Below are 13,070 nucleotides of genomic sequence, written 5' to 3'. Positions count from 1 at the left end.
TGGCACGTGAGCTGATTTTTGATGGTTTTGCACCAGCAGCGCTGAGCGGTCAGCCGCATCACGCCTTGGGTTCCAGCTGCTGCCCATCATTGCCAGTGGCATACCGGCCTGCCGGCCCCACTCAGCATCTAGACTGACTAGGCCTGGGTGGACCCCCAAGGAACCCCAGGCTTGGTAGCAGGGCTGAGCAGGCCGCTGAACCACTCACGCTGCTGTCAAGTTAACTGGGGTTCCCAATTCACCTCAGCCGGAAGCGGCTGAGTGCGACTGGTGGCGGGACTGCAGCAGGTGCCGGTGGGGGGTGAGTTGTGTATCAGGCATCTGCCTGCGCAGTCTGGGGTGCCAGACAGCCATCTCAACTCTACTGCTAACTCCGGCTATCATGGCTGCTGATCACTCTCCGGCTCGGCCCTTCCCGCTCTGCCCCCCTCCCCCTTGCCAGTCAGAGATCCCAACCGTCCGCGGCCCCACTCTGTCCTCCTGCCAGCCTGCTGGGGTGAGCAGAATCCATGCTGGTATCAAGGCTGAGGGGGATTGGCGCTGGGACGTCCGGCCTGGCAGGAGTTGGTGGTCAGCAACCCCAGACCAGTAGCTGCGGGCTTGAGCGAGGGCCTGGGATTCCTTGTCTTCAGGTGTCCAGTCACCCGCCCCACTCAGCCGTGCTGCCGCGGTTGGGCGTTTCATTTACTGCTCAGCATGGGCAGTTGCTCTGACGCAGGGACCGGTGGGCCAGGACTATTTGACCACTACGTAGTCTACTTGAGTGTACCATTCTAACTTCTGCTTCTAATTCTTAATCTACATTCTACTGAGTGTACATTCTAATGAGGTTACATTGCCACTCGTATTCTATTCGTCAAATTCCTGTAACAGAGCATAGAGGAGACTGGGTTTTCACAAACTTAAGCTCATTAATAACACTATCCTCCGCTCTACAATGAACAGGAACGCTCTAGACTGGTCTGCTATTCTTGCAATCGAACAAGACACGACTTTGTCTTTGTCATACGATATTATTACTGATTTTGCAGCCAAAAAAGCCAGAAAGATTGCTTTTAATTAAAAACAAATCTTTGTTTCAATACCTCTTCATATAAATTTCCAATAAAATTTTGACAAATTAAAAAAATTATATTATTTGCATCATTCTGTCAAATCAGAATTTTTTCTATAGTGCTACTTCTTTAGTGCTAGTCCATCAGCATTACAGTGTGCTTCATTAACTTAAACTGGTTTTAATAACGTGAATGTGGCAAGTTTTCCACTACTGTATGCTTATGTTTGTGTTGCTAAGAGCAGATAAGGCACAGGGGCACCAGTTTAATAATCTTGCCTAGGGCACCATAAATCCTAAGGACGGCCCTGCATATGCTGAGGACAAATCTACAAAGGCTGCTGCTGGTTTGAGCCCATACTGATAGCTGGCTTCCATGTAGGTCACCAGTGCATGTACCCGATCACAGGTACTTCATCCCAGTCTGACCCCAGATTGCTCTTTTGAGAGGCCGTACTCAGAGATGGGCATAGCATCCTTCCCCAGAGCTTCTGTATTATGCATAGTAATGACACTAGCTGTTAGTTTGTCAGCTTATCTGCTTCCTGCAGTTTCAGGATGGTGGTGACCTTTGCCTGTTGCCACACTTTAGGCATTTGGCCAAGGGCATAGATGTTGGTAAAGAAGCGTGTCAACCAGTTGTGGCCATTCTGACCTCGGTTTTTCAGAAATTCTGGGAAAATGCCATCTGGGCCTGCTGTATTGCCAAGTTTGGTGAGTTTTATGGGCTTGTCCACTTTTTCTCTAGTAAAAGGCTTTGACAGGGTCACTGTTGCTGGGCAGTTGGACAGGGAGCACTAAAGCTCTGTCTTCCCTGTCCTTTTGTGATGAAGATTGATTTGGGCTTCGGAATTCAGGAGCAGTAGGGTGGCAGAGGTTTCAGTTTTGACATATGACACTGTGCAAAGGGGAGGGCTGGCACTGCCATGATTACGGGGAAGCTTCCAGGCTTTCCTGGTTGAGTGGGTGAAACCACGGCTCTGCATAGCTTTTGTATATCACTCTTATCTAGTAGAGTTCAGTGTTTCCAGGAGTGTGGTTGCGGCAGTAGGGTTATCTATTGTCCTGGACTCTTTTAGGAGAGCCTGATTGTCTACCAGTCTTCAGGGAGTGTAGGCTTTCTTGTAGCCACAGGGGATATTCCTTTTTACAGCCTCTTTAAGGAGACTGATGAACCTGTCATAACTATCCATTTTCACAGGGCTTTGTCAACCCACTTTTTCCACGGTTGCCATGTAGCTGTTCAAGTTTCAATGTGGCTTTGGTAGCAATGTGATTAGAGGACTAGGACACTGATGCATATGACAAGAGTTAAGTGTTGGCTTTGTGGAAAATCACTGAGGACAGTTTGTTCCACCAGTAAGGGACACGTGTTCCAGGCACAGAACATGAAGCATAAGTTGGATGAGTCAACTTTTCTCTACCTTGCAAGATGAAAGGTTCCTGGGTGCTTAAGATCAAATGGTAGATGCTTATTTTGGTTCAAGGCCCATTTAAGAAGCTGTTTGCCCATGGGCTTATTGTTGGCAGAACCTCAGGATATAGGATGACTAATGAAGTCTCCAACCCATATTGAAGTGTGGCTGTGATTTGCTAAAATCAATGTGGGCCAGGTGACATATGGTGGCTTACATCTAGATATTTGTGATCTTAAGCTGGCTGACTCTCATTGTCATAGCATATGGTGTTGAAGAGTTTGAATCCACAGAGCAGGTATTCCACAGCTGTTGTCTCATGAACAATGTGGGCCCATGTTTTGAGTGGTGTTGGCTAACTAAGTGATATTCTGGAATGTGACATTTGATGCTTTCTTGTGGTCTAATAAATGAATCTCTTGTAGCACAAGGACATTGATCTTCTGTTCGTGTATTTGATTGGTCAGGTCACTGCATTTTGCAGGAGAGAGCCTTCCACATGGAGGTGGCATACACATAGGTGTGAGCCTATTTTTCTCTTTCATTGTTAACCCGCAAAGGGCCATTTCACTTGAGATCACCATAAGTCACGAGTCTGTCAATTGGTGTTCAGTTGTCAAACTGATGGCTTGGTCGTGCCAAATCTCTTTTTAGGGAAGGCTGAGTGAAGGTTGTCATCACCTTCCTTAGGTGGTGACAAGCATATGGAGCATGCCTTGGGAGGGCCAATCACTGAGCCAAGTCAGACAGCGAAGGATATTTTGATGTCACAGAGGTGCAATTCCTGAACCCAACACTGTAAGGAAGCTGCTCAGATCAGGACTATCTAATACCACAGAGACACATGATTGTATCATAAAGCAGATCTGCCAGTCTCTTCCACCTACCTAGGGTAGGCCAAACAGTGATGCAATGCAACACTGACCAGATGCTATAAAATCTTACAGTCACAACAGCTACTTCTCAAACACTACAGGAAAAACACATGAGAAAGGACTCGACCCAGCTGGAGCGAACAAGGAGCTACGCATTGAAGAAGGGCTTATGCGGATCCAGAGTGCTGCTGCTGACGCAACCTTGGTTTCAGATATTCAGATCTGTTGCACAGGGAACATGTGCACGCCCCAAGGGCACTTCTATTCCAGAGGAGCCCAGGGTCAATACTGAGGGTGCATGCAAAACTCTGTAAGTACGAATCTATGTGGGCACTTCTCTAAAGAGAAGGAAACGCTTCACTCTCCAGTTGCTTGGCAATGAGGAGAATGAGAAGATGCACGTTGTAAATCCCTTGGCAACAGGAGAATGACAGGTCCCATTGAAGATTCTTAAATTCTATGGTCAGAGGGAACCATTGTGGTCACCTAGTCTGACTGCCTGTATAATATAGGCCACTACCACTACTTAGCATCCACAATGAGACTCACAGGAGACTAATCATGGAGCCATGATTGTTCCATGAAAGTATGTCCTAGTAGTCCAAATATCATAAATACAAACCCAGGCCACCTAGGTGAAACCTCTGACTTCAGCTGGCAGAACTTCCCATTGTGTTTATGCCTTGGGCAAAGTCCTGAGTTTCACTCACCAGTGTATCCGGGAAAGTAACTGTAGTTTTGATCCAGCATCTGGTTTGAAGGATGCTTTGTACCACTAAAATCCTCTAGGAACCTCGGCTTCACCAGGGGAGCCAGCACAGAGCAAGGGCTCTTCAGAACACTGGGGTCTGTCAGCAGGCGAGAGGTGGTTTTGCCATAGGTTTCTCCAATCTGGTAGCGGATCTGAGGGTAGAACCCACCATATCTGAGGAGGAAATCACAGACAGGTGCTTACTGGTTTGGCAGTGATGAACATTTTAAAGTTCCAGCTCCTCCACACATAGATAGAATAATTAGTTTCATTGTTATGTTTGTTTGCATGTATCTGAAAGTGTGTGTAATGAGGGTATACCGTACATACTCGTTCATAAGCCAAATATTTTGAGTAAAAAAGTGACACATCAAAGAGTAGCGGTTGGCTTATAAATGGGTCTACACCAAAATTTGATGATTTAAAACTCTATGGAATCACTGAATTGAATAATACATTGTCGTTTTGTTTACCTGGAGCATCTGCAGGCACGGAGCCCCTCAGCTCCCTGTGGCCGCAGTTCGCCGTTCCCAGCCAATGGGAGTGCAGGAAGTGGCCACTTCCTGCAGCTCCCATTGGCTAGGAATGGCAAACCACGGCCACAGGGAACTGAGGGGCTCCAGGCCTGCAGATGCTCCAAGTAAACAAAACTTCCTGACCCGCTAGTGGCTTACCCTGACAGCTGGGAGCCAAAGTTTGCCAAACCCTGAAATATAGGGTCTGTTTATGAAAGGGTCATACGGTTTTTGCTATTTTTACCTAACCACCTTGGGGGGTCGGCTTATAAACGAAGGGGCCAATGAATGAGTATATACAGTATGTGGGTGCAAACATGTGGGATGCCTGAGTGTAAATTGCAAATGAAGAGGTGTATGGAGAAGAATGTGCACATTCCAATGTGTTGAGACTTGAAAAGCGTGAAAGTGTGTGTGAGATCTGGGGGACCAACTGATCCTGGGTAGGTCTCTTGGGACTGGAAGCAGTGTGAATATTTTGTGATTATGGTTAAGTGACCATATATCACTAAGTCCAGCTTGCCTGGGTGGCAAGATAGATTGGAGAGCCCCAGGGGAGTGTCTGCGACTCCATGGTAAGACTGGCACAGTGATCCAGGAATTCATATTTGTTACCAGGCTGGTGAACTTTAATGATAGAATATAGCACCAGTTCGGCGTGCCTGCCCTGGAGTAGGCATTCCAGACAGTGTGACATCACAGTTTGAGTTTGCATTCACAGCCTGTAAGAACACTGAATATTTTACAATCTCCAGCTGTTCTGTATTTAATCATGGGTCTAAAAATGAACAAAATGAGCTTTTTACCTTTAAATAATTCCTGCCCTTCTGCTGTAAGAAGGGGATGGAAAAAAAAAAAAAGCAAACTCCAGTAAAACACTGAAAACATACATCTGCAGTAATTGATGTGTGTTTCAGAGGAAAAGTAACAGGGTGGCGCACAATTCAGTAAGGAGCTAAGGACACTGAATATATAGGTAGATGCTGTAAACAGGAAACAGCACATTGATATTAACAGGTCACAGTTACACTGTTAGTAACAACTGAAGCCGAAGTCTGGTGCAATAAATGAGTTTGTAACCAAGTAGCAAGTAAATTATTCACAGGGCTTAGTTCGGCATCGTCACTGAGCAGAGATTTCAGGTATTTGTGTTACTATGTTGTAGGTAACCAGACCATAAACAAAATCATTTTGTGTTGGTGCTTTTGTTCAGAGCTGACATGTGGCTACATGGTTTGTTTGCTCTTTTGCCTCAAGTGTTACTGTTTCTAAGGCCCATCATAGAAAACACGTATTCCAGTGAATTACTCAAGGAGCTCAATCCATTGAATTTAACAAAGAGAAGGTTAAAGGTGACTTGATCACCATTTAGATTTACCTGTAGCCTTGGAATCTATGAAACATTAGAAACAAATATAAAATAGAACTTAACTAGAAACAAACACAAATTGTGAACGTTAAACCACAATATACCATTTAAAGACATCTTTAATAACAAACAAAAACTAGAAAATCCCTATCCTCTCTCTCTCTCTCTCTATACACACACAGAGAACTATGTTACTATGTTTAAAAGAACATTATTTAGGTTGCAGAGTCAAATCCTCAACAGTTAGGAAATGCCAGTAATTAGGTTGCTAGCGCTACCTTAATTCAATTCCCTGATGTGTATTCATTATGATATAATCTTTAATTACATATTATTTTCCCCCTGGGCCCTGGGCTCCACTAAATGCCCAGGATTGATCCTGGTCAGTGAATCAGTAGCAATTCATTCATGTTTTCTTTCCTACCTGAAGCCAGAAGGGTATTCTTTTGTATGAAGTGCACATTGATAACTGTGCTGGTGGAAAAGAGTTTCTTGGATGTTAAGGATCGGGACAGAGACTACGGAACCTCAGAGGCTCTATCTACAGTGCATCTGGGAGTGAGCCTCCCAGCCGGAGTAAACAGATTTATCCTACTGGGGCTCAAGCTGGCACGCTAAAAATAGCAGTGTGGACACTGAGGCTTGGGCTGGAGCCCCTGCCATGCACTGTGCATAAGGCTGCGGGTGCCACTGGACATCCAGCTTGAGGAAGCATCACCAGCCCTGATTCAAAAAAGAAAGCATCTGGCCACCAAGGAACCAGAGAGTGAGGAGATCAGAGCAGAGGCATGGCGGTCCATAGCTGTCAGAGGCAAGAGGACGAGGCTGCATTCTACACAGCTGTAGGCAGATGAGGATGGGCAGGCTATGAGAACCAGGAGGAATTCCACACAGCTAGAAGTTTCCAGTTGATACCACACCCTCAGCATGGAAAGTGGAAGCTCTCTCTGACGATCTAGCTGGCTGAATGGAAGGGAGAGTTGTATGAGACACCTGTCTAAGCCCAACCTGTAAGAAAGTCAAGCTTGCCCCACAAAATACCTGCATCCATTCAAGGGAGACAACAAACCTTGTTGGGGATTCTATACTGAGAAGAACGGAAAGACTGTTCCGCAAGGGCCAGGCAGATGACAGGACAGAGCCCTCCCAGAACCAAGACAGGTTTCTGAAGTCAGTGGGGAAGGAGCCACTGGTGAGGCTGCCACCAATGACACTGTTGTGGGGCACCTCACAGATTATCGATGACTTGGGAACTCAGAAGGGTCTAAAAGAGAGGAATGCCCAAGTGATCTTTCCTGGAGATCCTTCCTGTCCCATAAGTGAAGGAAGATTCTAGGAGTGAACTGCTGGCTAGGAAAGTGGTTTACAGGTCTGGCTTTGTGGATCATAGGGCCACCTACCATGGGAAACAGAGTGGGGGGTGTAAAGTTTGGATGGCCTCCATCTCAGTACAAGGGGAACCAATCTTCTGGCTATGCTGACTTCTAGACAGGTTGGCTAGAGTAGTAAGGGGGAGTGAGATTCACTAGGGGACTTATGTGCTTGGATTGCTCACCTCCCAGGACAGTGACTTAATCACTGTGTTAATGGGTATTCTAGGGCAGGGCTCGTTCAATCTCTCCTGTTGAAGCTAGTCCACTTTGTATACGTAATTGAATAGAATAGCTGAAAGCCCATGCTGTTACACGTGTGTGGCATTTGGGTCAAGTATTCCACCAATGCAATGATTGCATGCAAATTAGCTGCAGAGTAAGGGTGTTGATTGGTTGAATTACCTTTGATATCACAATTGTCTAGGACTCTTGGCATGGCATACCTGTATGCTGCACAGTGAGATGGTATAACAAGAACCAGTGGCTAGAAGTTGAAGCTGGATCAATTCAGACTAGAAATGAGGTGTACATTTTTAATAGTGAGGGTAATTAACCATTAGAACAATTTATCTTTGGTGGATTCTCCATTACTAGCAATGGTTAAATCAAGATTGAATTTCTAAATCACAATAGAAAAAACATCCTAATGTATATTCTCTAGCTCACACAGAAGTCCTGTAGCTGTCGTTACACAGGAGTTCAGACTAGATGATCACAACGATCTCTTTTGCCCGCACAGTCTATGGATATTTTGTTTTCCCTTTTTTCAATGTGCAGCCCTCTCCCTTATTTGCCACACACTATTAATACACTGCTCTGAAGACAGAATTCTTCATTTTCTCGTGAACATTTCTATGGTGCTCATCACTATCATATCTCATGCGTCCCAAGCACGGATTAATATATTTTCACAACACCCTTGTATGATGAAGGGGTATTATCATCCTATTTTATAGCTGGAGAACCGAGACACAGAAAGAGTAAGATCAGAACTATCCACTAATTTTGCATGTCCAATTTGAGACACCCACCCATTACATATAATCATCTGGCACTTCATATGTTCAATGCCTGGCTCCCACTGACTTCAGTTGCCGCTGTGAATGCTCAGCACTTCTGAAAGTCAGATTCCCAGGAAATGAGGAATATTGACCAGCTGTGAAAATTTGATACTATCACACAAGAACTCTTTGGCAGCGATAGAATCCAATTTCCACAGCAGCATTCAACCACCTTAACTCTGCCTTTCTCTCCTTGCAATTTCCTGTCACATTCACTACACACCTTCCAACTTCTGTAACCGTTAAAGCAAGGGTCTTACAGAGAACAGTCTTCCCTCACTCCAGAACCCTGATTCATCCCCAGAGCAGGGCCAGCTGTGCACTAAGTGAGGCGAAGGTCATGTTTAAAACATGTATGTGTCAATGTAATTCAAAATTGGATCATAATGCATATGGACAAGGCGACATTTGTTAATGCTTCATGGGCAACCTTAATTCTGACATTTCCAAACTAAATTGTGCTGACAGAGGAATGGGAAGACTTTGGAATCTTGGACTCCATTCCAGGCTCTGCAAAGGAGCGTGTTACATTTCAGTGACATCTGCTGGAGGGTTCATGCTGCCAGTGCTAAACTAGCCTTAGAATTTTAGACATTATGGATGACAATTTCCTGACTCAACAAGTGTGGCAGCCAACATGGAGGAATTCTTTGTTAGACCTTGTCTTAACAGATAAAGAGGAACTGATCACACAAATAAAAGATAGCTGCAGCTTAGGTACAAGTGACCATGATTTGATTACATTTAGCACGTGTAACCAGAATAAAGTTGAGACCAGTAGGAGATAATATATGACCAGGGCCAATGTCACAGCCTAAAACAATTATGAGCTAAATCAGCTGGGAGGAAGAAATTAAGGAGAAAAAATATGAATGGTAACTGGGAATTTTTAAAGAATTCTTACTAGCTGCCCCAAAAGCCACAATCAAGGAAGAAGGACGTACTGGTTTAAAAAAAAAATCTGACTTGGTATGTGTATGTGTGTGTGTGTGTGTGTGTATATATATTGTGACAAAGTTCCTCCTCTACCTTGGTGGGTCCTGCGCTTATTGGCAGATTTGTTCACCTCAGTGATCTTCCCTTCTTGTGGAACCCACAGTCTGGGTCAGCTCCTCCTGTGTCTGATCAGGAGTTGCAAGGTTTGGGGGGAACCCGGGCCTGCCCTCTACTCTGGATTCCAGCCCAGGGCCCTGTGGATTGCAGCTGTCTATAGTACCTCCTGTAACAGCTGCATGACAGCTACAACTCCCTGGGCTACTTCCCCATGGTCTCCTCCAAACACCTTCTTTATCCTCACCACAGGACCTTCCTCCTGGTGTCTGATAACGCTTGACTCTCAGTCCTCCAGCAGTTACACACTCTCACTCTTCAGCTCCTGCCCTTCTTTGCTCCCAGCTCCTCACACACACTGCTCTCCTCTGGCTTCCTCCCTGCCTGACTGGGGTGAAGCTCCTTTTTAAACCCAGATTGCCCGATTAGCCTGCTTGATTCGGCTGCCAGATGTTCTAATTAAGAGCTATCTCTACTGCCTTCTAGAAAGATCTTAATTGGCTCCAGGTGCCTTGAGTTAACCTGGAGCAACTGCCATTTGGTTACCAGGGTACTAGGGATTTGTTTAGCCTGGGGCTAACATACCTGTTTCTCAGTACTTTACTGTAGCCATCTGGCCTTGCCCCATCACAATATATAAAACAAATGGAAGAAAGGGGAAGCTGATAGTAAGGAGTATGAATCAGAAGCTAGGAATTGTAGAAAATTGATAAGGAACTGTGACGAAGCTGGGGATTTTTGTAATGTTTGACATGAATAGTATGTGCACGCCTCAGTTTCCCTGTGTGCTGCATGTTTAACAAGGTGGTGGGAGAGGGTTTGTTGTTGCAGAGGACCAGGTGTGACCTCGCTTGTCAGCCGGAACCCCCAGACAATGTCCTGGAGATGTGGAACCCTGACAACTGGTGACCTGGTGACTAAAAGGCCCACCCCCAGCTTGGCAGTCAGCCGATTCTGGCCAGTGGGAGGACAAAGGACAGAGGAAAGAGGACCCCGGTGACCTAGGGTGACCAGATAGCAAGTGTGAAAAATCGGGACAGGGGTGGGCTCATGCTCCAAAACGTCTGTTAGTCTATATGGTGCCACAGGATTCTTTGCTGCTTTTTCTAAAAGTTCTGCTCTAATAATTATTCTGGGGAAGTTCTATGGCCTGTGGTATATGGGTGTGTGCGTGTCAGACTAGATGATCATAAAAGTCCCTTCTGACCTTGGGATCTATGGATCTAATGGGCACAGACGTTTTTGTCTATTCCCTCCAAGCTTGAACCCTTCTGACCCATCCCGTCCAGCTTGTCCCTGTTCCATTGCTGTCTCTTTCCCACCCTGTCTCCCCATCCTAGTTCCATTCTCCTCAACTAGCCAGCACCAGTTTCCAATCCTTCAGCTTCTCATCCTAGCCCCCTCTCTCCCTCCAAACTCCTGTCCTCTCACCCTCATTCCTACTCTCAGTATCCATGCTCAGCCAGTCCCACTTCCCTTCCTTCCAGATCCTCATCCAATTGGTCTCCTTCCCTGCCACCTTCTTCTCCCTACCTTTCTGGTTTCCAGTCCCAGTTTCCTTGCCCAGCCAATCCCAGTCTACTCCCAGTACCTAGTACCTAGTCATCTTCCCTCCCCACTGAGAACAGAGGAGTCAGGCTCCATGCTTTCATTTACGGTGTCTGGCTCTGACCCAGCTCAGAACAGCAATTAAAGGGACAGACCTGCTCAGCCCCCAACAGCCTCAGGCTGGAGCATACTCAAAGCAGGTGAAATCTTTTGGAAATTGAGCTGCAAAGCTCTAGCAGGTGTCCTCTGAGGATGTGTAATCTGCAGTTTTTCAAAGTCTGATGACTTGGTCAAGTTTGGGCATATTTTAAAAGGGCTGGCAAAAGGCAGGTTCCCAATATAAAGGCCAAGCCCCTGCCAAATTTCAACACTACTCCAAAGAGGCAGTAGAGGTTTTAAAAGAAAAGGACATCAGAATTTAATATGGACAAAACATATTTTTCCTCACCCCTGGTCCTACAGCTGAACTATTTTGGTTGAAGGTCGCTTAAATAATTCAGCCGAAACAGACACCCTGGGTGGAAAATTTTAGCCCAGTCAGTCAGTTTGGCAAAAGTTATGAGAGACTGAAAATAGCATCTTATAAAAGGAAGTGTCAGGCAGCCTTCATAATAATTGGTGCTACCAGCCCCACCTATAACATGAAGGTATATACATTAACAATCGTCTCCCCCACACACCCAGGCACACACACCTAATAAAGCTATGTTAAAAAAGAATGATAAAGTTGCAAAGTCAAGCACTCACAAATAAGGAAATGCCAGCCCTTAATTCCGTCCCCTAGTGCATTATTCCATCTTTCACTATATTCTGTACAAATGTTCCCCTGCTCCATTCTGTGCACTTTTAAATGGAGAGTTGAATTATATCAGGAAAAAGATCACAATTCATTTCAACAATACATTTCCCTCCTCCCTCCGCCCCAATTACACCAGCTGTAAGTGTTACGTTCGCTGTGCAGGTCAGAACTCACCCTGGGATGTAGTAAGGATCCGGGGTGAAGAGGCCGTGTTTCTGTGGCGCTGCCATCGTAGGGCAGCATCTGTGCTTGGGTCTTCAACTTACAGGAGGAAGCTGCAGGGACTAACCATTACCATGGCAACCATTGTGAAGCTGCCAGAAAGCCATAGCAGCAGCAAAGCCAGAAAATTTAATACGCTCATAATGACACTTCATACCAAATGAAGCCCTGTACTTGTCAGTTTTCTGGGTCAGCATGTACAACAGATAAGTAGCCAAATTCCGAGGTGTGTCTAGGGTCTGTCCAGGATGGACAATAAAAGTGCTTTTCTTAGACACACTACCTTACTTGAGTTAGAGTGATACACTTGGAAAGCCCCCAAACACCTCTGTAAGACACAGTTTAACACCTTTGAAGTTGTGTTAGCAGATTTTGTAGTAGCTTAGGTTACGTAGCATTCACCTATAGTGCAAAATACTCAGCTAACATGACTGTGAAGTTGTTAAACTGTGTCTATACAAAGTGCTTCAAATCATGTTAGCGAACTCGATTTTAAAGTGCTCCCTAGAGCATAACCAACATAACACACAAGTCAAATTAATATTCCACAGGCTGGCCCAGTGATTTGTGCACTATGAAAATGGCCTCTCTGGGCACACGAGCAACTTTCGCTGCTCTGGGATCAACCAGGCTGAAAGCTACCAGTTTAAACTTCCCAAAGTAGCCATCTAGGATTGTGATGGAGCAGCTGCCCCTCACTGGTATGTAAGGGGTTAAAGCAACCCTGGGGAGGCTGTGTGGGAGACAGCCAATAAAGAAAAGGCTTGTAGTGCTTGTCAATTAGGAGATGGTCTGTTGGAGGAGCCAATCAGAACCAGACTGGCCTGTATAAGAAGAGGCTACTGAGCAGAGCAGGGGCAATCACACCCTGGAGGATGAGGGAGGAGGAGGACTGGCTGCTTAGAGGGCTGGAGTGCCATGGACAAAGCAGTGCTGGGAAGGGTCAGCAGAGTATGAGAAAGCTCCAGGCTGACTGCTGCCAAACTGAGACCCTGAGACAAGGCAGAGGAGGCTGCGGGGAAGTGGCCCAGGGAAGGA

At 45.8% G+C, this 13,070-nt stretch overlaps 1 protein-coding gene across 1 annotated transcript in view; it reads right to left on the bottom strand.

The window, feature by feature from the left end:
• The window catches only part of CIMIP2A (ciliary microtubule inner protein 2A), an 86,896-nt gene extending 74,856 nt beyond the window's left edge, over positions 1-12,040 (bottom strand). Inside the window, exons 1-2 of the mRNA XM_075060686.1 lie at positions 11,985-12,040; positions 4,055-4,269 (exon numbers count right to left, since the gene is read on the bottom strand). Coding sequence (XP_074916787.1) covers positions 4,055-4,269; positions 11,985-12,040 — 271 coding nt within the window. The remainder of the gene's footprint in view (positions 1-4,054; positions 4,270-11,984) is intronic.
• Positions 12,041-13,070: the final 1,030 nt, after the last annotated feature.

Source organism: Chelonoidis abingdonii, chromosome 24 (genome assembly GCF_003597395.2).
Source record: "Chelonoidis abingdonii isolate Lonesome George chromosome 24, CheloAbing_2.0, whole genome shotgun sequence".
In the NCBI taxonomy this organism is placed as follows: Eukaryota; Metazoa; Chordata; order Testudines; family Testudinidae; genus Chelonoidis; species Chelonoidis abingdonii.
The sequence above is the reverse complement of the archived record's forward strand: the minus strand, read 5'-3'. Positions and strand labels throughout refer to the sequence as shown.